Here is a 25949-nt window from a genome sequence, read left to right as displayed (position 1 = left end):
AAAATTTTAGGTCAGCCTTAGAGATTTGCTTCCATACACAGATCTCAGCTGGGTTTGGAAACACCGTGCGGGGCGGATGGGTGATTAGGTGTCAAGAGCACGGTCCTCATTCCACAGCTCCACAGGATCTTTAGCATGCCAGAACCATAATGTACTTTAGATGTAAAAAAAAACCCAAACACCTCAAAGCTCAGATTTATTTTGGAACTCAGTCAACAGGCAGCATGGAAGACAGCAGGGGTGCTTTTATGCTTGCCCAGAGAAAACAAGACACCAGTCAGGGCAGAATGCTGTGGTCTAAGGCAAAACACAGCAGCAGGCCAGCCCAGAGTGCAAGCAGGTAGGAACGACTGAGCTCTGGTTCACCTAAGCCAACCATACATTATTAAAAAAAAAAAAAAAAAAAAAAAAAAAAAAAAAAAAAGCTGTGGGAGCTCAACGTCCAAAGGAGCCTCTGAACCATGCCAACAAACCCTTAAAAAATGCTTTCCTGCTTAGAATTGTAATTTTATTCCTCAAGTTTAATTGCTTTATGTATGTTTCCAATACCAAACACATTTTCGTCTAAGATGTTTTCACATTGCAAACTGAATTCTTCTAAATGCTTAGGAAACAGAGCCCTGGACAGAAAACATTTTAATGAATACATGGATAGCCTGACAGCACGTAGCTCAAAAGAACCAACGGAACCTTTCACTCCCACTACAGATTCAGGGAAGCATTCCTCATTTCATGAATAACAAGTGAGAAACCCAAACAGCAGCAGCAAACACTCCCAAGGATGAGGGGGAAAAAAAACAGCATTCAAGAGCCAAAATAATACACGGAGGAGGAGACAATCCCCATTCCAAATCATCCCTTCTGGAATGTCAACCATGCATGGCTCCTGCTGTAGCACCGCTCCCAGATTACTGGGCTGCATTTTCTACAAATCACCTAGTCATTAAATAATTCTGGAGGATTCCCGCGCATCACTGATGCTGGAATCCCTGAAAAAACTAGACACATCTTACTGAGTAGCATACATTGTGGAACAAATCCCATCTAGGGGATCAGCAGGTCCAACAGAGCCGGCCATCAAAAGATAAAGCCTATGGACTGAAAAAAGAAGTTCACTTAATGATGTGTAAAAGACTGGCAACAGAAACATGGGAAGTAGTGTCAAGTCAGTCAAGTCACCCTAGTTCCCTACCTTGTTCTCAACACCGCAATCACCTTTTCACAGCTGAATGGGTCCTGCAACACCCACGGGACCAAAAAATTTATCATTAAGCAAAGCACACATAACTTGGCATTTTAAGACTTTTTTTTTTTCCTGACCACATCTGTACACAAAGAACTATCATCTCCAGTTTAACTAAAATACGAAAGAGAAAAAATAGCTTGTAAGCTACGTATGTTGTGCAAGTAAAGAACACTTCCACAGAGCATGGAAAGCATGAAGTGCTACATAAAAGAGCTTGACTCACCCTCCAGATCTCTGGGTAACCTATACGCACAACCTAAAACACCATGTAAGGTGCAAGCCAGGAGGAAATGGGACACGCGTTACTCCAACACACAGGCACCGCTTACTAGGTTAAAACTGCTTATCTATTTCCAGGTATGCACAAGCTGAATGATGATTACATTTATCAAAAGCAGGTTACATACCAGCAGCGGGCTATTTTCTCCCTTGACATGAGGAGCATGCCACTAGGAAAGCTTCAGCTTTATCGATTCCAATTAGGAACAGAGGAAGTGACAAAGACGTCAGCTACAAAAGGGAAGAATTAAAAAACTAGCAACCAGCAGTGTCAGACACCAACACAAAGATGACGTAATTACCAGCTGGAGGATAAATTAAGAAGGAACAATTCTAGTAGGTAGAATGACATTTGCAAAAAAAAATTAAAAAATATCCTTTGATCTTTCCAGATCAGATAATCCCCAAATCTTCAGCTACAAACTTCTCCAGACATTTGTACTGCACTCACTGCTGTGGCATCAAATTATTTTTTGATGTCCAACCAGTCAGCAGATTAAGACTGTAAGCTTTTGGGGAGAAATTTATTTATCTGTATGCAAACTGCCCTAAGCCAAGATTTCCATTATTCCACTAAAGAATCAGACTATTGGTTTGAGCTTGACTGTTACTAAAAAGCTACTCCTTGAAGAAACAGAATGGGCAGTTTGAAAAGAGCGCTGAGGTATGAGAAAACAACTCTTTTTTTTTTTTTTGTCCTGGGAATAGGTTAAGACTCACAGTGATTCTTCAGCACACGGCAACTCTAGAGCCACAGGTCAGGCCACCAGCTGCCTTCTGCTGCTGTTCCAGTTCTCACCCCTTCATGCCAACTCCATTATCCGAAGAACACAAAGACTGCAAATGCCCCAAGGTAGGTTGGATTCTACCATGAACTACCTTCCCTGGGCCAGACTCTTACACTTTATACAACTTTCTAGGGGAAGGGGAACCACGGAAAGCCGGGCATTTGCAGATCACCGGCTCATCGATGTGAACAGGGCAAAAAACTTCAAATAACCTGAGTTTTCCCAGGTTTTCTTCCCCATCATACTTGTCCTATTTCAAAACACAGCACAAGGGAAGTGTCATCCCAAATGTCTCATCTTTCAGTTTCTCTGTAGGGATATCAGCCGGGCCTTGTGATGAGTTAAATACAGAAGTGAGCATTTTTGACATTTGTTGCTAATTGGGCACCAAAAAAAAGCAACGTCCAAATGAATTCTGAGACTGGAGCGTGGGTCTGCGGTCACTGGGAGAGGGCAGGCAGCTCCAGCAGCAATCCCAGCTAGCACACTAATGTAGTCTTATTTGCTCTCATGACAAATATAGACTAATTGCTTTTTATCCAGGTGCTTTTCTCATTTAGCTACCATAACTGCAAAATGAAAGAATTCAAGATGTATGAAAAAACCAGGGCTGCTTATCATCAGGACAGATCATAAAGGCAGCCCACTGAAAACAGGGATTGAATATCTGCTGTATCTACACGTACACCTACAGTGGTGGATTCAGAGATGGAAAGAGTTTCTTATGCTATGGTTAAGAAAGATGTAATAAGCATCAAGTCATTTTACACTGCATTAACAGAAGAATTTTGCAGGTTTTGGCAAATCCTTGAGGTTTGCTTTTCAATCCTGGTAAGCAGGTGTTAACTAATGTCATTATGAACACCTTAATCTGGAGAGAGATAGAAGAAAAAAAAACCTCAAAGATTAATTTGATTGATGCACTACATTTAATCCACTATGCTGTGTCCAACACTGATAACAAAATTACGTTCAAAAATAATTCTTCCATTTCAAGTACAATAGATAATGATACACTAAAAAAAAAAAATAAAAATCTCTCTACATCGTGGCCATATACCAGCTCCTGGGCTACTCTCAAGGCCCGTCAGACACGGAACTTTGACATCTTGACTTCCAACCATCTCATAATGGTTAGAACCCACCCTAAGCTTCTTCTGAATTGAGAATATCAGCAGGATACCTGCTTTTAAACAGGGTGCCTCCTCAACTCCAGCACACAAACAGCAGGATATATTTACATTATCCAAAAGGTGTTACAACTACTTCAACTACTTTTCCGTTTAATTAATAAATATGGATTTCAAGGGACTTAAATTTAAGCAGGCTCTAAAATCTGGTCTCTGAGCTGGAAAAAAAAAATATTAGTAGCATGTGACGCTTAAATGACTGGCACATACTTTAACGACAGAGCAACCTTTTCCTATGTGGTGCTTTGCACAGCATTAGAAGAGTATTCTTAAGGTGATGAGTCAGTTCATCTTCACTGGCTACTTTCCAAGAGTATCCACTGGTGCCACTATTCCACCTATAACAACCTTGCACAGCTACATGGAATTCAGGTATTTTTTTAAAGAGGAAGAATTGCTTTTGGTTTTAACCAAAACAGTTATGTAGCCTAAAGCTTACACATACATCTTGGTAGTGATCATTACTAGTAAATGCAATAAATTACCAGTATATGCAATAAATTACTAGTAAACTGCATAAAGAATAAATATCAGTACTTCCAAAAGTGACACCATAGTAATGTGCTGCTTGATGCATCAATCAGGGACAAAATACAAACAGCACACTCCCAGCAAAAGTCTGTTCGGCTTTACATGGTTATTGCTAACAGGTAGCGCAACCAAATAAGCTAACTGGTTTAAAGACTTCCCCAGACAATGCCCCTCTGACTGTGTTCATTAGCAAAACCACTGGTAACATGCGACGGGAAGTTCAGAACAAGCACGATGGTATTAGACTCCTACAAGCACTCGGAGCTGCAATGTGCCAGCAGCGCACTGTATTTTGGAGCAGATAAAGATTTCTGTAAATTTGCACGGCTGCACACATAAGCAGTAGTTCTCCAAGAAAAAAATTAAGACAGTTGGTTCTTTTATCAGTCCTTAACAATAAAATGAACACATCAGGCCAAAATAGTTTCTTAAAAGTAGGTCAAAATACCCATTCATGATCATTCTGCATTGGTTTCCTAGCAAGTTAATCTACCCACACAGATATACATAATGTGTATCCTGGAGACAGTGAGGAAGAAAACCAAATACATTAATGAGGTAGCTTAGACTGAATAACTGCAGTTAAAAGTTTTATTGAACAAAAGAAGGTAAAATGTGGTAGTCCAAGTTCACTGAGCAAAAGCAGCTCTCTCGCTGAAGCTGCACTTTGTGCTAAATAACCTTATTAACTGAGACTATACAGAGGACACATTATGCAAGTTATCTCAACAGCAAAGGAGAAAAGGTAGATTAAATTTGTTTCGATGGAATGACTTGGTCAAATTCAGTGGCTTAAGTTAATGTTTCTAGCCCTTCTCTACCTATATTCAGTACAGGCATACAAGAGAATATACAACTGCACTGAATTCCCGTTTGTTAATAGTGTGTGCTCCCATGCAAGTGGAAGCCAATTCCTCAAAAAAACCAAATTAAAAAACCCAAACATTTTAAATCTTTTGTTTGAAGCATCACTCAACCGACTCAGGAAAAACACTCGATAACATGTTATAAAAAAACTCCCGGCCTCTACAAGGTCCGCTTCCTGTATAGTGTTAATTTTTTAAAATTTTATTTCTCCCCTCTGCCTAAGAAACTTCATATGCTCTGAAAGCACCCACAAAATCAGGTGGGTAAACAGATATGTCAAAAATACTCTGTGAAAAGAGGGAGGTAGCTCAGGCCCCTTGGCAACCTTCTGACATAGTTCACATTGATGTGGTCTACCTCCCCTTGTTATCTGCAGTCAAAAATGAAAGGAAAAAGGATTTCAACTACGAAATTTAGTGAAAGAACATGTTCAATACAAAGTCTTCAAATCTGACTCATTTGGCTTCCAAATGTAACCTATAAGATACCTCACACCCAATACACAACATTAATAACGTACCTAGTTCATACATTTTATAGACAATATCTTCTCATTTGTTAAACATTTGGCTCGGGTGAGTACATCTTTTTTTGTTAACCACTTGACAAACATTCTAGGCCAAACAAACAGCACAAATAATGTCAAAGTCTTTTTTTTTTTCCCCCAGTAACTGTATGAAATGCTGTAGGCTAAGCCTAACAGAAACTATTGAAGAAAAATAATAGACTCCATGATGCAGTGCAAAGGTGTTACTACAACATCATAAGTCAAGGGATGTTTTTTAAGGTGCTGAAAGAGGAGATTCTCTAGACGGTGACCCTGTATTGTCCTCCGGTGGGAAAACAGTAAGAGTGCAGGCTCGAATGCCGCCAAGTGATTCTGGAAGGTCAAATACTTTATGCCACTCATCTTTTTCTGGATCATATTTCTGAACTATTTCCACCATACACCGATTATTCCAAGAATATCCTCCAACAACATAGATTTTATTTTCAAAGACAGCAACCCCAACATCACTTTGCCCACGTAACATGGCAGCAATTGGAGTCCACTGGTCTAGAGTTGGTGAGTAATATTCACAGCTTAGAACATCATCGTAATCACTTGTTCCTCTGAAGTGATTTCCACCAATAACATATAGCTTGTCTCCTACAGTACACATGCAATGCAGACCTCTGACTGTCGTCATTGGAGCTTTCTGAGTCCATTTGTCTGTGTCAGGGTCAAAACACATAAGTTCCTTTTGGAAAGTATCATGGGTAATTCCCCCTAAAGAAATAAAACAGATATTAGAGTAGCGTTCACCCTAATAAGCACTCAATAGCAAAAAATACATTAAAGTGAATTAATTACATCCTCCTTAAAACTTCTGCACTTCAGCTTAGATTACTACCACGTATGTACTCCATTTCAAATGATATTTTTAACGTACCTTGTTCCTCTAAATCCAAATATGAAAAGAAGCCATGGCTCATACAGTACTTACCAAAGATGACACTGGCAGAATAAAAGAACAAAAAAACCTGTTACCTACGCTTCATTTCAGCAAAATTATTTCTTTGCTTACATTTGGTTCGGTTTGATAGTTTTGTTTCTCACCACGAAGAAAACCAAAATCCTTTCAAGTTTTGATACTATGCTGTTGTGTTTCAAGTGGTCCTATCACTTAGCAGATTTTTCTTCAGAAAACTCAACTTGAGCTAAAGAGAGAACACAGCTTTCAAATATTCTTCTGTTAATAAATACCTATGGTTCTCTCTGTATTTACCTTCCCCATGGCTCCTTGCAAAAGCAGTTAAGAGAGGCTTCAGGGGAAATCACAGGGCTACTTCCCATCAGGAGGTGAAATAGTCCCACATTTCCGCAAGGTCACCAGGCAAGGTCAGAAAGCAGTCACGCCAGTTTCAGACACCATAGGCTTATTAGCTATGGTTTAAGACCATAACACAGCCATATTTGAGGTGCTAAAAATTATGCAGAGAACACACTGCTACTGAACAACCTCCTGCAGGGCTAAGCGTTCAACACTGAATTACCACGCTTGGATTATTAGCAGACAGAGATGGCGTGGTGTCTATAGGAGTGATGCAAGAAAGTGCCCAGTTCTTCAGCTAGACAGTAAAAATTAAATACAGAAAAAACACCCAAACACAGGGGGACTGTCCAGCCCTGATACTTAATGTCAGCCGTAGTAGGGTGGCAGTGCTTGGAAGCCTGTCAGAGAGAAAAGGTTTTAGTGACAAAAGGAACTAATCTTCACATTTTCAACCACAAAAGTGTCTGGACATGGGGATATCATCTGAGAGGACAGGAGGTAAAGAAAAATTGCTGGGAAATACAGAGCATCTACATGAAAAAAATACAGCAGGGAGCATAAGTACGTGCTGCCTGCAGTATAACAAGCAAAATGGGCAAAAAAGTACAAATAGCAGCACAATGATTAGAAGCTAGCTTAATGGACTTGCTCATAGATGAGTAAGAAGCTGTACCTTATGGCATTCTGGTAAATTTTAAAACAAACCCCTCCTAGCCTACTGGCACAAGGGCCCCTGATTCAAAACACCTGCTCCAGTGCATCTCCCCACCAGGTCTTTACAGCTATGCAACCTCACCCCACCTCTCACCCTGAATTTCAGCTCAGTTCTTAAAGAGCATCCCTTAAAATTGCAGTAGGAGAACATACACAGAGGTCTGTGATCTCTGTGGAGATCACCGACAGATTGAATCTTCTTTAAAAACTGACCGGATACCAGATCTGCAGAAAACCTACCGCCCCCAGTTTGGAAAAAAATGGAATGAAACTATAACCTTGACACCATGGGACTGAGCATATTATAAATGAAACATCAGTGAAAGTACAGACATCATTCATATATAGTGATTAACATCAAAACTTATCCTTTTCCATCAGCTCAATGAAGGCTGATGCTCTTTAAAGTACTAAAATTTCTAATGCTTTCCAAAATGTATCAAAAAGGATGTGTTTAATGTTTATTGCTATATAAAGGTATGTATGTAGTGCTGCCATAGAAAAATGTATTCTGACAAAGTGAATAACTCCTTTGGAATTCAAAGTTGTCATTTACTGTGTAAATGCATAATATTATCTAAAATAATCTTCTCAGACTCTGCAATATATACCCTATTTGATTGGCTTCAAATGAAATTGCATCACTGCTTATACCGTGGCAAACCTACTGCAACTAGAAACTGATTTTTATTGTTTCCCGCTGAAACAGGAAAAGTTAGGTAGGTAATTGTTCCACAGAGATGATATGATCATAGGAGTTGTTTACCTGAAATATACATTAATCCCCCATACACGGTTCCAGCATGACCATAGTGGGGTTCGTTCATTTTCGCGACATAGCTCCATTCATTCATTCTGGGATTGTAACATTCCACAGTAGCTGTTTAAAACAAATGAGAACATAAAAATGTTGAAGCTAGCATGGCAGTTTGGTTTTGAGTGCAGTCCTAGTGGCAGTAATATATTCATAAACAGAGCAAGTATCAATGAAAAACATTGTTCGACTGAGAAAGTGTCAAGGGAATTATTGAGCATTATGTCCACAGACAATACAGAAAAACCTCAAGCTTTGTCCCGGAGGAACAAAACGGAAGAAAAAAACCATCTTGCATTCTTGTCTCCCACTTGTCTCATCCCCATTCCTGCTTGACACAACCTGCCCCAACTCACAAACCCTGCCAGAGGTACAAGCTGTGGGACATCAGAGAAAATGGCAACAAAGCTGGGTGAATTCAGCTTTTCTGCCCTTTCCTCTCGTACAACTCCCTCCATTGTCTGCTGTAGAGAGAGGGGGAATAAACTTCAAATTATCTCAAAGAGGATCTACACATCTGGCAACCAGAAAAGACCCAACTCTTCAGCAATGTCCCATCCATGCAGAAAATCAGGCTGGATCTTCTTCTTGATATTTCACATTGAAATGGTCCTATGCCCTCAAAATGGAGCAGCAACTGTTGACTAATTTTCTATTGTCTTGCAATGTGTTATTAAGCAACTGCACAGCATATACAAGTCACCAATTCAAACAGTTTACAAAAGCCAAGCTTTAAAAAATTCAAGGTGAAACACCACTGAACCTTGGATAGAGAGCAACAGTGCTTGTGTCAATACACAGATCCATTTGTGCAGTTTTTGTGCACTGGAATGTTAAAATGATCAAAGGATTTATCAAATTGGAAATTGTAGAGGCTAGTAGTAAGTTAAAAAGAAACCCCGAGACCAGGTGTCCTTGCAGAAAGCATTTCTGAGGACTCCTCTCTTCAAAGCATGATGGAAGAGATGAGGGGTTGCAGGAAAAGGGCTATTCAAAAAGCACACAGAGTAGAAACAGAAAACAGATTTAATAATGGCCCTGAGCAAGCTTGATCAGTACAACATGACCAAGGGGCTAGAGATCGTGAAAAATCCTGTAGAGTGACCTTACGATGCCCAAAGCAGTTAATAATTGTGTTAAAGACAAATTAAAGCTCATCTTAAATACTTAAAATTAAGAATCAGACTCTTATGCTTGTTATACAATGCTTGATCTCTGAAGAGAGATGTTTACAAACTGTGTGTACAAAATTGAATCTGTCTCTCAAAGTGGCCTTTTACTTGCTCTAGAACAAGCTTTTTATTCAATCAAGGGTAGAAAATCTGAGTCAGCTCTATGGAATCTGTGATGGTGACTTACAGTCCAGGATTACATATCAAATAAAAGAGACAAAAATACTTAGAAGCTGAGAAACTTGCCATTTTAAAGGCAGAAACTACTTAGTATAAGCCTCCAGCATTCACAGTACTGGCCAGGCCAGTAAAGTATACCAATCAGTAACACTCAAAACAGTGACTGTCGGGTACCTCACCCTAACTCCAAATCTGTCTTTTAAAAATATCCTTTGGAACATTTTGGAAGAGTAAGGTATATCTATGGTGTCAGACTACCACAAAAAGAATCCCCTAGTCACAGAAAAATTTAGCGAAGACCACATTACAGCGACCTTCTGAATTATCTTTCAGCTGCTGTAAAATGCACAGCCTCCTGACAGTTGCAAAAGAGGACGATATTTTCTAATTCCATGCAATTAGTATCTGAAGTAAACACACTCAAAAGATTCCAGTTCCAGGAGTACTGTTTGACAACCAGTTCAGCAGCATCCAAGATTAAAAATTAGGAAAAAAAACCCCAAACCCCAAACTATATCGCTCATAAGAATTGCTAAATTGTTATAGCACCCTGGATTTTCTTCAGCTTTTACCCAACCAGGAGCTGAAATTTAAACTTAAGAAATACAGAAAAGTGTTGGTCTAGAACATTATGTTCATGATATAAGGCAAAACACACTAAATTCCTGTTTCAAAAGACATTATATTCGTTTATTCACAGGTATGAAATGACTAATTTCATATTCTTGAAACGGTTTAAAAATAGTAATGAAAGCCTGAAATGCTTCTGGTTTTGTAAAAGTGCCTTGCATATGGACTCCCAGTTATGCCAGCCATCTCAGGGCTTTATAAGATGGACAGAAAATAAAAAATCTGATGCAAAGTAACTGAAGTCAAGTGTGTCTTAAAAACTCCTGTTGACATGCCACATTTGTGATTTAAACCTGCTCAATACGGGCAAGCTCCCAAGTTCACTCTAGGAGATCAGTCCTTCACTGAAGACTTCTCCTACGGTCCAACCTTGTTACTTCATTTCCTACCTCGGCCATTTGAAAGGAGCCCCGAGCCACCTTTCACATTACACACATGTACAGGTAGAAAAAAGTCTGCATAAGAAAAGGTATGAAAAGGCATTCAAGCATACATCTGCAATAGCAATTTTTAAAGTCAGGCTTGAGTTCCTTTAATAAAGTAAAAGACTCTTTAAAAAATGTTGGTGTTTTTCCTGTTTGATATCCTGCAACCTTTGTACATCCATGAAGGACTTACATACCATAAAGGCAGTGAAAGCTGGAGACAGCCTCTTCCCCACATAAAGGTACAGGCACAAAGAATTCATTCCAGAAGTTACACCTATAACTAAATCTGCATCATGTTTCTATGCATTGCCATGTTGACACCACATGCAGCATCTGCCCAATCCCCAAATAAATCCACGCTCTTTTTTGTATAAAATTTATTCTTTCATTTCAATATTCTTTTCTAAAAAAGAAAGCTCCTTCCTACTCTGATCTATTTAGCAATCAGAACAAAGATGCGCAGAAATTTCAAGAACAGGGAAAAAACAAATTTGACATGCAAGTAATTATAGCTGTCCCAGTTCTACCCTGACAGCAGACCCTTCTGACCTGCTGTTCACTGCTATGCTGCAACGAAATCATCATTCTACTTGCTTTCACAAAAACAAAGGCATCCTCCTTCCCACGGTGCTTCCAATCCATGCTGAGGTGAGGATCTTACCTTACCAGTACACTGTGAGGACAGGAAGAGCTGAGTGTGTGCAAAGCAATCACAAAGCCAGCAGCGAACACATTAACATGACATTCAATGCTGGACAACTGTTTATCTCGCTCAGCAGTTCAGATTGCATTTAAGAGAGAAATCCTTGCCAAAAAATCAATTTAGCAAGAGAAGATAAAACATGCAGAAACTGGTATACATTGCCGCCATCACTATCATCGCATTGTAAAGACATTAGTTATCTGAGAAAACATGGAGTCTAAGATCACTTTCTGATGTGGCTTCAAAATTCTCTCAAACATTACCAGTACAGCTAAATACCACCTGACAGTATTTCAGACAAACCATCTCAACTCAAATCTCAAATCTCCTGTGCTCTGAAACAAAGCTAATCACTTCCCAGATGAAAAAAATCCTACTGTTCTGTTTGGTTGTTCACACATAGCTGTCTCTCCATTGCCTTGCAAGGTCATTCCATTTCTCTTTTTTAACAAGGTCTCCCTCTGTGCTGAAGGAAAAAAAATATTCAAAATTCCAGCTATTAAAGGTGCCCATCAATTTAAGAGAGGAGTCAGGATGTTCTAGATATCATCTGCAGACAGAGCACAGTTCACAAACACTCAAAAGAACTGCTACTTCACTGAACCTAAGCATATATCCTATATAATATAGCATGAGACTGATGGATTCATTCTCCAACAGCATGAATGACTCAAATCAGGCTTTATTTATGTCTAACTGTGGAGCTTCTGACCCGTTCATTACCATAATCCAGGGAAGACAGGCCTCGTTTTAATAGAATTAAGCAATCTCAAAACGACACGGAGCTTTGGCAGTCCCAGGGGACGATCAGCCTGCACTCATTTTATAGTGCCATCTGTGATGCTATTTGAGGAGTATACAGATATTTAGCACTTCTCTGTCAGTAGCTTCTAATGTGTCTTGAGGTTTATTACAGCAGCACTTAGCAAGTGTGTGTGACGTCCCAAAACCCAGGATCTTCATTTTGTAATATTATGTCTATAATACAGCTTGCTTCTGTGGAACTCAAAGCTGACTTGGTTAAATTACGCAGTCCTGAGTAATTCTGTCCCTAGGACAGCAAAGAGCCACTCCAAAATAATCTCCTATGCAAGAGGTCCTCCAGTTCACACTTTGGTTCGATGTTCACAGTACTACACAGACAGCAAGCAGCCCAACTGGGTAATGATGCATATTCTTTTCCTTAACCAACAATATTTAAAATATATATATTATATAAACTCACAAAAGAAGTTTTTTACATAAACAAGAGGTTGTTTGAAATGAGGTTTAAGCATCATAGAAGGCACTGGGAAAATAAATGCCTTCCCACTTGCTGGGCAGGGGCTCTGAAGAACACGTAACTGTCCTGGCCCTGGACTACAAGGCATCTCTTTCTGTCTTTATTGCAGCATGATGATGGTGTCAATGAATCTGTGGTTGAGTCACAACCCAACATCCCTCAAAGTGCTTAGGAAAAGCTCATATACAAAAACGTCAAACTGCACTCAAGCCATCAGCAGCAGAGCCTGAAGTATCTGCAAGGTACCTAACTGCACAAGCTTTCAAATACTTTCAAATGCACAGCTTCTACCATTAGCAAAAGCACCACAACTGAAGTCTTTCAAAAAGAGCTACAAAAATCGACTTGTCTGAGAAAACAGTATCCAGTGCCCTGCACAACAGCACAGCTGGAAATTGCCAGTGAGCTCCGCTCCATGAGTATCTGAGAGCCACACCTGGTTGTCCCTTTGTCTCCTCTTCCAAAAAGCCTCACCTTTTGCACACCTGCCTTCTCCAGGCTGGTCTCCTCCTCACGCCAGAATGCTGTTCTCCCTGCCTACTGGGAACACTGTGGCAGGTGCCTGCCTTGACAGTGAAGAAGAGCCAACCACAGTTACTTACAATACTTTTGGGAGTGGTGCATGCTTCTGCACAGCCCTCCATCGTCATGGGGTAGAAAAATCTGAATTATAATCTCATCATTCAGACTGTTTCAAAGACATTTACCACATTGACGCATGTACCATATATATATGCAAATTCACCCATCCTTAGCAACGAACTAAACTTTTCTCAGCAGCAGGCACTGTTAAAACAGCAGCTATTTGTTACTGCTAAGCCACGTACTACTGAGGTAGAGCATGGTATTCACAAAGTTCTCAGAAGATTAAAAATTTGAAAACTGTTTTGGTAAGGCTTGATAGAAAGTCTCAAAAAATATGATTTTTATTCCACTGACTGTCAGAGGAGAAAAAAACCCCAACCAAACAAAAAATAAAGAAATTCATTTTACTAACTTTAATCCTTTGGCCCTTTTCCATAAGAGCTGATCTTCCGGAAAGCTGAACGCAGGTTTTGGGAATTCTTCCTTTCTAACAACAGACTGAAATTAGTTTGAACCCAAGGGCAACTTCTTTAATACCTGTCCAACACATATTTGACCTTCTCTTCTACGAAAAGCTTGAGAGTTTTTCTCATCTGAAGAGAATGGGAAGTTTAAGGTGGATTTCATCTCTCGGCTGTCAAGGTTTATGAAAGAAACATGAAAATGGAAAGTGACTTGCCTCACAATTAACAAGAAAAGAAACTGAAGCCCCAAATCAAAGCACTGGACAGCTACAATATTTGGTATTTATAGAGTGCTCTCCCCACAGAACGAGCCAATGACAATTTTCAGGTCTGTGCGGAAATTGCTGCAGCATTTTAATGATATCTTCACAGAAGAATTTTAGACAGGTGATAAGATTCTGTATTTTAATTAAAGCTGCAGAAGAGCTGAGGTCAGCAGAACGATACTGCTTGATCTAATTTGAGAAAAACACTCTGCTTACAGCCTGCTCTACAGACAGGTGGCACTGGCTTAGGGACAGTTATTTCATATTTATTTTGTTAGACTTGCAACTTTTTCACTGATATTCTTATAACCCTACTCTGTTTAGGTGGTACAATACACAAGGACAGCAATCTGATTATCTGCTATTAATTCATACCATTAAAAAATAGCTCAATGAGAAAGTCAGGTTTTCTGATAGGCTAAAGAGCAATAAATATTAGTTTGTACATTTGGTATTTTACAGGGTATTAAGCTTGGTTTAGAATGTATTTTCAGGTAGGCGAAATGACTTTAAAATAACTCAGAAAACCTTGGGATCTGCATCAGAAAATGGCTGTCTAGGGAAAACAAGTTATTGCAAAACAGTTTCCCAAATTTTTTGGAAAGAGAAGGCATTTTTAAATGTCTTTTTTCACCAAACATTAGAATGTATTTTAAACTTCTATCAAACCCAGCCCAGTCGTGTGTAGTGGAAATAACGTACTATATGCTTCCTAGGAAAGTGTGAAATATAATCATGAAACAAACTACATGTGAATGACTGAGATGCATTGATTAAATAAGGTTACAGATGCCACAGCGTACGTCAAGGTTTGCATTGTTTCAATTAAACACGTTTCTCAGCACTTAAAGACATTTGTGCATTTCTAAAAAGCAAAACCTTAGCAGCAAGAGATACTGCCACAAAAACTTACAGGACACTGTTAAGTATTGGGCTGAAAGCAAACAAAATTATGTAATGTTACACCTGGTTTAGATGTAATACTATGCTAAAATGCCAAGCATAATCACTGTAACATTTCGATTTTAAATCGAGTGTACACTCTCTGACCTGACTGCAAATGCTAGCCACTATGGCTTTGGAAAATGCAGTGCATTAATATGGACTTCTGTTAAATTAAAAGTTACATGTATTTATTCTTTTTTTCCAACCATCTTATTTCCCTGAAATTGATATTTTTTTAGGGGGTTGGGGGTTTTTTGGTCAAGCAAAATGAATCATCATTTATAAAGGGGAGAAAAAAAAGGAGACAGCAGGACAGAGTCATTCATATAAATAAGTTAACTACATAGTCACAAGACCACAAGCAAAATATAACGTTTTTAGTAATTAAAACATCCAGACTGTCAGGAGATCTGAATCTCACTGATCTGTGAGTGAAATAGATCACTCAGTCATTAGCCCACTAAGAAAAAAAAAAAAAACCAAACGAAAAACCCCACCAAACAAACAAAAAAAATTCTAGCATTTCAAAATTACTATTCCAGAAAATTTGCATCTTTTACAACGGTGAGTTTCAGTTAGACAGTCGTGTATCCCTTAAGAGTGAAAAGAGCTGGTTTGGTTGCTCAGCTTCAGTAATGATATTTTATATATACATAGAGAGAGCTGTGTTTATATGCATATACACACTTATATAAGTAGACACACACAGATTTAAAGGTGAAATCATTTGGTATTATGCATCAATACACTAGATACACGTATTTGGAAATTTTTTTGTGGAAGCCCTTCTAAAAGCAACTCCTAACAGTATCCAGACAAATTTCTCTAGGCGTTTACAATATTTCCAGAATGAAGCTGCACGCCCACAACTTCAGCTCGATTCTTCTCCACCCGTTCACAGGGCAGCACGGTATTTCAAGGCCTAAAAAGCAAGGCAAGAAGCTATGCTGCAGGAGAAGCACTCACCTAGCTCACCCGCTGCATTTCGACCACCGACTGCATACAAATGTCCTTTGAGGGCACTTAGGTGGAAGAAGGTGCGCTTCTCATTTAAAGATGCAACTTGCATCCACTTGTTGTAGCGAGGATCAAACCTAAAGACCGTGTCAACCGCCGTCTTTCCTTTCGTGTCGTAATTGCTCTGGCCCCCGACTACATACAGAAAGTTCCCGATGACGGCGATGCCATGCTGGTACCTTGGTGCATCCATGGGAGCCAAGGATTTCCATTCGTGGGCCTTCTCGTCGTACATCCGTAACTCCTTGCTGACAACCAGCTGCTGCCTCAGCACTCCCCCCAACGTCACCAAGTGAGTGCTGTCCGACCGAATGGCAGTTCTCTCCGACTGCATCACTGGCTGCATGTACGGCATCATTTGGTAATTGCTGGCTTCCAAAAGCAAGTTTACGCAGGTATTGTCCGTTCTCATGAAGTCCACTGTTTGAACGTAATTAATAAGATCCTGGGGTGTCATCAGTGGAAACCTGATGTTCTTCATCAGCTTTGCAGCATACTCCATCCGAGGCTCCTCATACCGCAGCCAGCGACAAGCCGCCTTGAAAAGTTCAAGTTCAGTGCAGTGCTTAAGGCTATTACTTGAAAGCACAAAGGCAAGACGTTCAAAGGGGAGTTTCACAAATTCACCAGTACTTAATAATGCAGGGAAGTTCTTCAGGATGAAATTATTAACATATTTATCCACTTCCGTGAGATTGTATGTGTTGGCAATTCGCCCAACCTCAACACAGTTTTCCAACGAAACCTATTAAGGAAACAGAAAGAGGAATCAAAACACTGTCTTAATTTGGTATCTAAATGATAATGTAGAATTTAATGAATACTATAGACTCAGCAATATTTCATCCTTTTGCAGTGCTCAAGGTGATTTACACATGAGCAAATAAATGTTTGACGTGATGTATATATTCATGACTGCAAGGGGAGACCCAATGTATTCCTTATTTTGAAGAAAGAAATGAGACAAGTAACAAGCAGATGGCATATATTAATTATGTCAGATACATTATACAATGATGATACACAGCAATTATACAGCAATTCATCTTTGAAAAGCTCTGCAAACATCTTTGTAAGGAAGACGTGGAAAATACAGTTAAGAGAGAGGTGATCAGCCCAAGGTGACAGAGAACAACCCAGAAACAAGTCTCACCATTAGACATTCTCTAACACCGTTAAAAACATATTGTAATAATGCAGCCAAAGAGAATGGCACGGCTACCTCTCCAACGCTGCGTATCTCAGACAATTTATTTAGTGTTCAATCCCATGAATGCATGCCATAGAAATGAACAAAATTGGATCTTTAGTAAATCAAGGTGGTGCTCTTGCAGAACATGCACAAAATTAAATACACTTCAAAAAAAGAATGTAGTGGGTTTATATAAATATATATATACACACATACACTTTGTGAATCTCATTATATTTATAATGCCAAAAGAATTTAAGATTCCAAATCTCATGGGTATTTTAAGAAAGATTACAAAGATTGAGGACTACAACCTAACTGCAGCCTAAGAATTCAAAAACCTTCAAATGACCTTCTGGTCATGACAGAGATTACAAGCTTTTAATACCGTATAACTCAATCTGATCACTGCCCTTTAATACTAGACAATTCAAAAGTTTAATGAGTATGGGAATAGGAGACATTTTTAATTCACTAGAACTGATCTAACTTGCCCTAGAGTTAAGATCTGCAGTCATTCCAAGTCTTCATTCACACACCCTCAAATGCCTTCATATGGGCAAAGGTTCCGAATCTATTTCTCCATCTCCAGGAACACTAATCCTGTAATCAGATCCTATCTATAAGGAATGCCTGGCACACTCTCAGGAGTTCTATTATAAAAATATCCACACAATATACACATGGAAATTATGTTTGTATTACAAGACAGTCCACATTGCTTATATCAAAATATAATCACATCAGCTAGCAGTGACCTATAAAACATGCTCTGATGATGTTAAGAAACATCTTTTTTCTTCTTTAGACCGTTTTTGAGAATCAGCATCAAAATAATTTCGATAAATTTCCTTCTAGGATTTTTATTTTGCAGAAATTAATTGCATAATGGAAGTAACAGCATACCTTAAATTAAGTAAATTAAATAAAACATTCTGACTTGTAAAATTTCTTTCAAGTTGTATAATAAAAATAAAGCCATGGAAAAAAACCACTCTAATAAACAGCTGACTTGCAGTATAACACAAATCTTAATTCTTGCTCTACAGTCATTGTATTTAAAAATTACTTTGGAATACATTTACTGGCATCAAACTGCAGAGATGCGGAACTTTCTCCACATCAAGGTAAGCAGACGGAAAGATACTGAATACAAAGAAGGCATGCTTGAAGTAAAAGATCAAAGCAAAAAAGGTACAGATCATGTATAGCTGGTACATGGTGTTCAGGTTGCAATGAAGTATTTAGACCTACTGCAGAATACATGCCAGTTATCAAGTGCCCACCACACACGCATCTAGCTGATGTATTACCAGAATCACGTTACACTGTCAATCTATGCAGTTGAATGCATTCTTGGAACGCTTACATTTGAGAAATTTATAGACACATCACACACTGTTCATGACTGATGAACCAGACACTGGCAGTTTTCAGTCACCCCCTAATTCTCAGAAAATTTACCTTATACTGCCTTAATTAATCCACTCGGATTGTACTGCACTCGGGGTTGGCTGGTTGCTGGGTTTTTTCATGCTACGATTGCAAGTACTCCCCAATATGCTTATGAAATTGTGCACTTTGGCTCACTAAAAAAAATTCCACTCACTTCAAATCAGGGTACCATATCAAACATTTCCTTAAAGTTTACTTTCCTTGGCAAAAGTACTATTACCTGTTGTACTCTGCGCTAAAGATAACAATCAATGTATGAGGCTAAATTTCTTTGCAAAGATTTCAGTCATAAAAATATGTACTCTAGAGATTCTTAAGTCCTGAGCCAAAAAGCAACCCTTCAGAATGAAGTGATAGTTACTCCTACTGAAATATTCAAAATTGGGTAGCATTGAAGTACAATAACTCTATTTAAACACTTAAATACGTAAGTTACTCAACTGATTTCCAAAAAAACCAGCTAGTTTGACTTATGCTATGGTACTTATGAGAGGCTCAGAAATGGTTTTCAATGGAAGTCAACCAGGAGCTCGTCAACAAACAGAAGGAACTGCTACTTCTGGAAATCCCACTGAAGTGAACAGAAGGAATGGATATATGAAACAAAAATGTAAGACTGGCCGTACAGTGAATCCAGTAACTAGTAAAGATACTCACACAGAAAGAGCTAGAAAGAGCTAAAAGCTGTAATGGGTCAAAGAGCTAAGCAACTTCTTACAAAGTCAGGAATTCTAAATAAACCCCATTTTACCTGGGCTTTGACTATTGAGCAGAGCTGCTTATTCACACTATTTATTGTAATTGCTCATTACAAAGCAGAAGTAAAAGTTCCAGAAAATACTAAAAAGCTTTTCAAAAAAAGGGCAAATCAAGCACAGCCTGAAAAACCAAACGCAAAAACCAAAGCACTTTCTTGAGAAAGCAGCTGACAATTCTTTGAAACTTTGAAGCAATCTCTTCCCAAGTTCTGGTAAAAACTTAACTGACTATAAAGTAATATAAAACTGGACACAAAGCAAAATGACTGCAAGTGTGAGAACCCTGGAGAACAACTCGGGAGAAATAACATGCACAGAAAAATCAGGTCCTCAAGCCCAGTACCACAAAACATTTAGGCGTCTGACCTTCTTTTGTTTCAATGAGTGTTAGACATTGAAGCACTTAACATGGTGTTTCAAAGGGTCTGAGTTTAAAAGAGCTTGCATTAAATCCTCAGTTTTTCTGTGGGCTCCCGTATACAGAAGTCTAGAAATAGCAGCACGGAAATTTGACCAGCTCAGAAAACAGAATCAATCGTACACCCACATTAGAACAGGTGAGATTCTGGGGGCTGGCAGAGCTGGCCCCGGCTTTAGATCCCACGCTCCCGCAGAACTGACACCATCTTGCTCCATCCCCAGTTAACCAAGTTCTTGTGACAAGACAGGACCTTCCAAATATTGAGACCTTAACATCTGACAACTTGGTAGTTGTTACAAAAGTGTAAAGCACTGTATTATAGAAGGAATACAATTTTCTTAAGCAGCTATATGACAGGTACAGCCAAGACGTTAGTTTTCAGTGTTTTGGAATGCTGTCTTTAATGACACTATAACATCCCCTTCCCCATTACCCTGTGATTTTCCCCCGAGTGCTGTCATTTACTTGACTAGGTTTCCCACCCTTCTCCATTTTGTACACTGCTGATACTTTTGCAAAAACATTATTGTGCGTTCTCTAGCACTCGCTACTTGAAAACATTGCCACGGCATTTTTATTCATTTTAATTACATTATGGCTCATTTAGATGTGAACCTGGGAGTAGTCCTAGTCTATTGTATAGCTATAAATATTTAAAAGTAAGACTGAAAACATCTTACATTCCAGTATTTGCAGGGAATCTGGCTGTAGAGCAAACGTTATGAGAGCAATGGGCTATTTGACAGGAGTAAATACAGAACAAATAGAACGCTTAGAAGTCAGCTCCAACATATAACCATTCTATGAAGGTCTCACTTTTTTTCCAGAAATTAAGCTGTTTCCTTAAACTTACGCTTTCCTTTGTAAGTATTTCCAATATCCTCTTATGAAGTAACACAGTTGCATTATGCTTTACATAAACTGACTTCTATAATCTCTTTAATAATGGACTCCCTAGACAATTCAAATACAATTAAGTATTTGACTGGGAATGGTTACATCAGCTCTCAGATGCTGCTCTCAGCTAATTTCAGTAGAAATAAGCACAAGACTTCCTCAGAAAATTCATTTAAATTACAGAAATGCTCCTTCAAAAATGGAGCAAAGCTAGTATAATGGGGAATAATCTTTGTAAAACTAAGACACGGTAATTAAAAAAGCAAAAAAACCCCATTCGCTCACCACCTCTGGTACTTGTTCCAACAAATTCAAGTCAGTTCAAAGTAAGTGCACTCAAAAGTTCATTCATATTTATACAAGGATGCTGAGAACGTAACTAGACTGACAGCACAAACTTAGTTTTGTACTTCCTCTACAGTTATATGATGATCATCTAAGGGGACAACATCATCGGTATGAATGAAGTATTTCAGAGAAGAAATTCAATTAAAAAAATGAATGAAGTCTTCTGGATTCTTTCAAAATGTAGTATCAAACAAGACATTTCTCACTTGAATAAAAACAATGACTGAGTCACTGTAAGTGAAGGAATCTTCAGAAAACAAGCACTTTAAACAATGAAAAAAATTCTTTGAAATAACAAGATTTAAGATGAAAGAAGCTCTTTCCCCAAGAAAGAAAAATAAACAAGCAGCTGCCCTGCCCTGCCCTACCCAGAAAGGGAAAAGGGCAAGAGAGCATCCCTGGGGCTCACCACCCATCAAAGGGAGGCCACTCCATACCCCTGATTCAAAAGAACACTGAGACCTTTTTCCAAGTTGGCATTTATAGCAACGTCAACCCCGGAGAGAGGCAGACTGCATCGTTTTGGAAGGTAAAAAAAAAAAACACCACCACCAACCCTGAGCAACATAAAACAGGCAGTGTGGGATTTAATGTTTCATTTAATCTTAATACTCTTATCACAACATTCTCAGAGAACTGGTCAATTATATGCCAAAATTGAAAGCAAAACAGTAGCGTTATAGAGCTTCTAACACTTTGCTTATGAAACAGATTGCTGTTATTAGCAGCTTGGAGTCCTCTTGCTTACATAAATCCCAGTTCCCGTCTTCATTTGTGAGGTCACATCTCTGAGCTCGTACTATGAGGAGCAATAGGAATTCCTGCTTCTTTACTTCTCATTACAGACTATCAAAAAGCCAAATCCCAAATAATATTATAATTCATGTAAAACACATCAATTTCCTTGTTACAGGTAAAGTAAGATTTCTAGTCAAGTATATAAGCAATTAACATCAGAAAACCGCCACGCAACATCAGAAATAATGCCCAAGTATCTCTCTAGGCAGAACTGCTTTGATAGGACAGCTCATAACAGCACTCATTCTGCCACCCCACCAAGCACGTGCTCCTTATTGCTGGCGGGACAAAGAGTTATATAAATACAAGACAAGGCAAGGACTAGGGAAAGTATGGAAGCATCATATACTGGCATTGCTTATACACTGTGTTTAAGTTAGATAACTGCACCCATATTCTGAGATTGCACTGTTTTTACTATAGAAATAACTATGAAACAAAATGTTTGCAGTAAGTTAACAGTAAAATGAGTGCAGTCATGCAGTGTGACGCTGAAACCTCTGATACCTAAGATTTAAGAAGGAAAGGATGTTCAACAAATAAAACCTCTGAATAATAACCCAAGCTGACTGAACGTGTAGCCAAGCTATCCTTAATAAACAAGATCAAACAGAGGAATATAAATTCAATGCTTTTAACGAGAGGTTGGAGCCAGAAGAAGTGTTTTCATGTCACATCTCACATTAGTTTTCCCACCCAGGAAAAGCCTTACACAAGAAGCCAGTTACCACTTCACAAGCTGAATCTGTAACAGCTCTCTTGTTTTTGCAAAAAAACAGAAATGTGTTTTTAATACAGAGAAAACTGCAAAACTATTTGACATTCAACTGGAAGGGAGCATGGCATTCTCCAAAGCACAGCCTCAAAACAAAACCGGATACCAAGTCTGAAAAACAGAAGGGAAAGAAAGGAGGAGCAAAAAAGGTTGTTATCAAAGCAGACCCCCTGCCAAGAGCGGGTTCAAGATGTGAGAATTTAATCTCTATAATAAATAAAAATCAGCAGGGCAACTCTAAACCATAAATAGACTGTACTACGTTGGAACTACAGTGTACTGCTTTGCAGGGCAAACTTTTTATTTGTTCCAATTACACAAAAGCAACCATGCTACATAAGTATTCCTCTCTTGACCAACCACTACTGGTAGGAGAGGCTGTCCCCTCCTTACAAAAGCACTTATTTTTGAGATTGTGAAAAAATGTTTCCCAGTAGGCATTCAAAGCTATTTTTAGTTCTAGCAAAATATGGCAATCGACACAAAATCCTTGTAGCTCTTCTCTCACATAACCAACATTTCTCTAACGTCCCTTTTAGTAATCCTTTTAGAGGATACCTTATTCTAAAGGACTGTGACCAAGTTCACTGGTTTACAAAGAGGATGTAATGGTCTCTGTGACAATCACTACAATTGTGGGCTTCATTCCTCTAAACAAAAAGTTTTCGAGAAAGTGTATTAACAGACAGCAACAGCAGCTTGCTCTTTATTATTTGTTTTCAGTTTAACTCGCCAAGTAGCTTTCTTATGGAAAGATACAGAGTGCGAGGGCATGAACTAAAAAAATCCAGTAATGAATGTGGGAACTATGATTATCATTGCTGCTATCATCACTGCAATACACTTAGGAATTAGAAGAATTTTAACATGGTATAACATTTATATCAAACTCACACTGTACATAATAGGGAAAAAAAGATTTTCAAGATAACTACAAAGCAAACTTTTTCTCTGTGAATCCAAATTATGAATAATGGCAAGTTTTAGACTTAACGTTGACTATTACATAGTCATTGTTGTTATAAAAGGAAAAACAACACACAGAAGCCTTAATCGTTGTAAGCATGAAACAAGTCGTAAGTCTTACCCCAGAGATAAGAAACACTTTACAGAAATCCAAAACAGGTAAAATCTGCAAAAAACTGGCAGCTTCCAGAGTGTCCTGAAGGTTGTCCATGTTAAGGGAAAGTTTCGCAGTATAAATGAAATCAATGATCTTCTTTAGGCCTATTTTGTTCACACCATGAAGCTTAATGCACATTAAATCCTGTTCCTTCATTCCTCCTGAAAGAGACAGGTAGGTAAGTTTGTATGATCATTTTGATTGGGTTGAAATAATTTCATAAACTTATATAAAATTAAAATAGAGCTTTAAAATTTAACTTGAAAAAACAGATGCAAAAGCAGAGAGAGCACAACAACACGGAGTTGTTTGTAGTCCTGGGCCGATTCAAACTGTGAATCAAGTGTTTTACTGGACATGTGTCTGAGTGACCAAACTATGACAATTTGGAGATAGCAGTATGCATGACTAACAGAAACACCACCTGTGAACATGGCCTTGAAGTAATCACTTGCAGAAGCCATCATCGCTCTGTGCACAGGAAACACTTCGTCACCATCTCCTGGAACAAGCGTCACATCACAAAGCAAACCTTCCACTCGCAGCTGGTCAAAACCCTGCAAGAAAAAAGCACAATGCGAAGCATCCATTTGATTTTGGAATAGGAAATTATTTCTTTTCCCTTATTTACATAAGTATTTACTTTCATGTACATATGTACTGTAGTTCCAAAAAGTCACTAAGAAATAATTTGTCATCTTACAACCATTATCTCTAGCATATTCAATGACAATTATCCATTGAAAAACAAGCAGCATAATTATTACTTTCCAGTAATGGCTTAAGAACTCGAAGTACAGTGGGCCTTAGAAAGTAGCTTTCTTCCACTAATGAAGTTATTTTAAGGAAGGAGTTTGTTTTGTAAGCTTGAGCTCCAGCAAATGCTTCAGGTAGGTCAGACTGGTAACTTTTTTGGACCTACCCTTTTCAGACAAATGTAGATTCTAGATATAATTCTGTTCCACACCAGTTTAAGTGCTAAGAAGCTGCAAAATACTGCAGCCTGAAAGGAAAGCTGTCACCTGGTTCACAATTATCAAATTTATTACCGAAGTTTACACAGCAAGAACTCCAAAATAAGCTAACATTCTATATCTGACCTTCTCTGACTTACTTACAATGGCTAACTGTAACAAAAAAGTCATCCACAACAGCATCCTAGAGAAAGATTTTCCTCTAAACATATGCCCAGCTGAGGATACTGGAGGATGGGTGAAATACTCACCTCCTTCATGCACTGCGGAACAGAAGCTCAAATATAAACCAATTCCCTTCAACCAGGCATGTCTGATGTTTTTCTAATACTAACAGGGATGTAAATATTGTCTTTATACATTTAACACTTACAGAAATCTTGGCATCAGCCCGCATGGTTTAAAACTTAAGGTACCTTAAAAGCAAGGCTGTATTTTTAAAACTGCAAATGTAAGTAGAAATGAACATTCAAATTTGTTGCACAGAAAAGAACAGAGTGCAAATGAAAAAAATGAGTATGAGCTCTAATAAATCAGAAGCCAAACACAGGATTATATAAAACTAATGTATTTCAACGATCCAAACAACTTATCTGTAGTTCATACAAATAAGGCTTTACAACCTACCAGTTCTCCATTCTACCAAATTTTCAATCTACCAAACCTGGCAGGGCTTTGCCATCTTAGGGCACTGAAGAAGGAACATGAAGCTCTCCTCATCACATCCCTAAGGCAGCTTTCACGCAGGCACGGGTACAAGTGTTCGCCTAACATAATTACATGATTATATTCAAGTGCACTTCTTTTATACAGCTGTCACTTCACAGTTTAAATGATACTACCTTTTAGAAATTGAGAGTGGACAAGAATACAACCCAAGGAAAAGGCCAGAGGTTTTTTTCCAAGTTGTTGCTAAAAGTTGAACTGTTAACTGGCAGAAAAAGTTAGAAGCCATGCATGCTTGTGGGCATTGTCAGCACAGCACACTAACGTGCATTTTTTGAGGCTTTTTAGGAATTACTAGCTTGATAAGGTCTGTTGAGCAGAGGCATTATTTAGAGCAGCCAGAATTCTCAATACAGATCAATGACGACACAAGAATATTTAGTTACCTGTAATACCACAGAACTGTGAGTATTGCTGGTGAAAAATCTTGTGGTCCCTGTCTTCGAAGACTGTAGATGGGCAGAGACGCCCATATCGCTGCTACCAAGAGACACTTTCATATGAGGATCCTCCTCCTCCACCAGAGATCTAAGAAGATTAGAACAAAGAAACCTTAAGACCAAA

General features: G+C 38.6%; 1 protein-coding gene across 13 annotated transcripts in view; it reads right to left on the bottom strand.

Moving 5' to 3' along the window:
• Positions 1 to 4611: 4611 nt before the first annotated feature.
• The window catches only part of KLHL13 (kelch like family member 13), an 84597-nt gene continuing 63259 nt past the window's right edge, over positions 4612 to 25949 (bottom strand). For all 13 annotated transcript variants that reach the window (XM_056359706.1, XM_056359712.1, XM_056359717.1 and 10 more), the window contains 6 exons: positions 25772 to 25913; positions 24110 to 24242; positions 23650 to 23846; positions 15868 to 16663; positions 8199 to 8312; positions 4612 to 6171 (listed from right to left, as the gene is read on the bottom strand). In XM_056359706.1, coding sequence (XP_056215681.1) covers positions 5684 to 6171; positions 8199 to 8312; positions 15868 to 16663; positions 23650 to 23846; positions 24110 to 24242; positions 25772 to 25913 — 1870 coding nt within the window. In that variant the 3' untranslated portion in view covers positions 4612 to 5683. The remainder of the gene's footprint in view (positions 6172 to 8198; positions 8313 to 15867; positions 16664 to 23649; positions 23847 to 24109; positions 24243 to 25771; positions 25914 to 25949) is intronic.

Source organism: Falco biarmicus, chromosome 14 (genome assembly GCF_023638135.1).
Source record: "Falco biarmicus isolate bFalBia1 chromosome 14, bFalBia1.pri, whole genome shotgun sequence".
NCBI lineage: Eukaryota > Metazoa > Chordata > Aves > Falconiformes > Falconidae > Falco > Falco biarmicus.
Note: the sequence above shows the minus strand (reverse complement) of the source record. Positions and strands in the feature narration are given on the sequence as shown.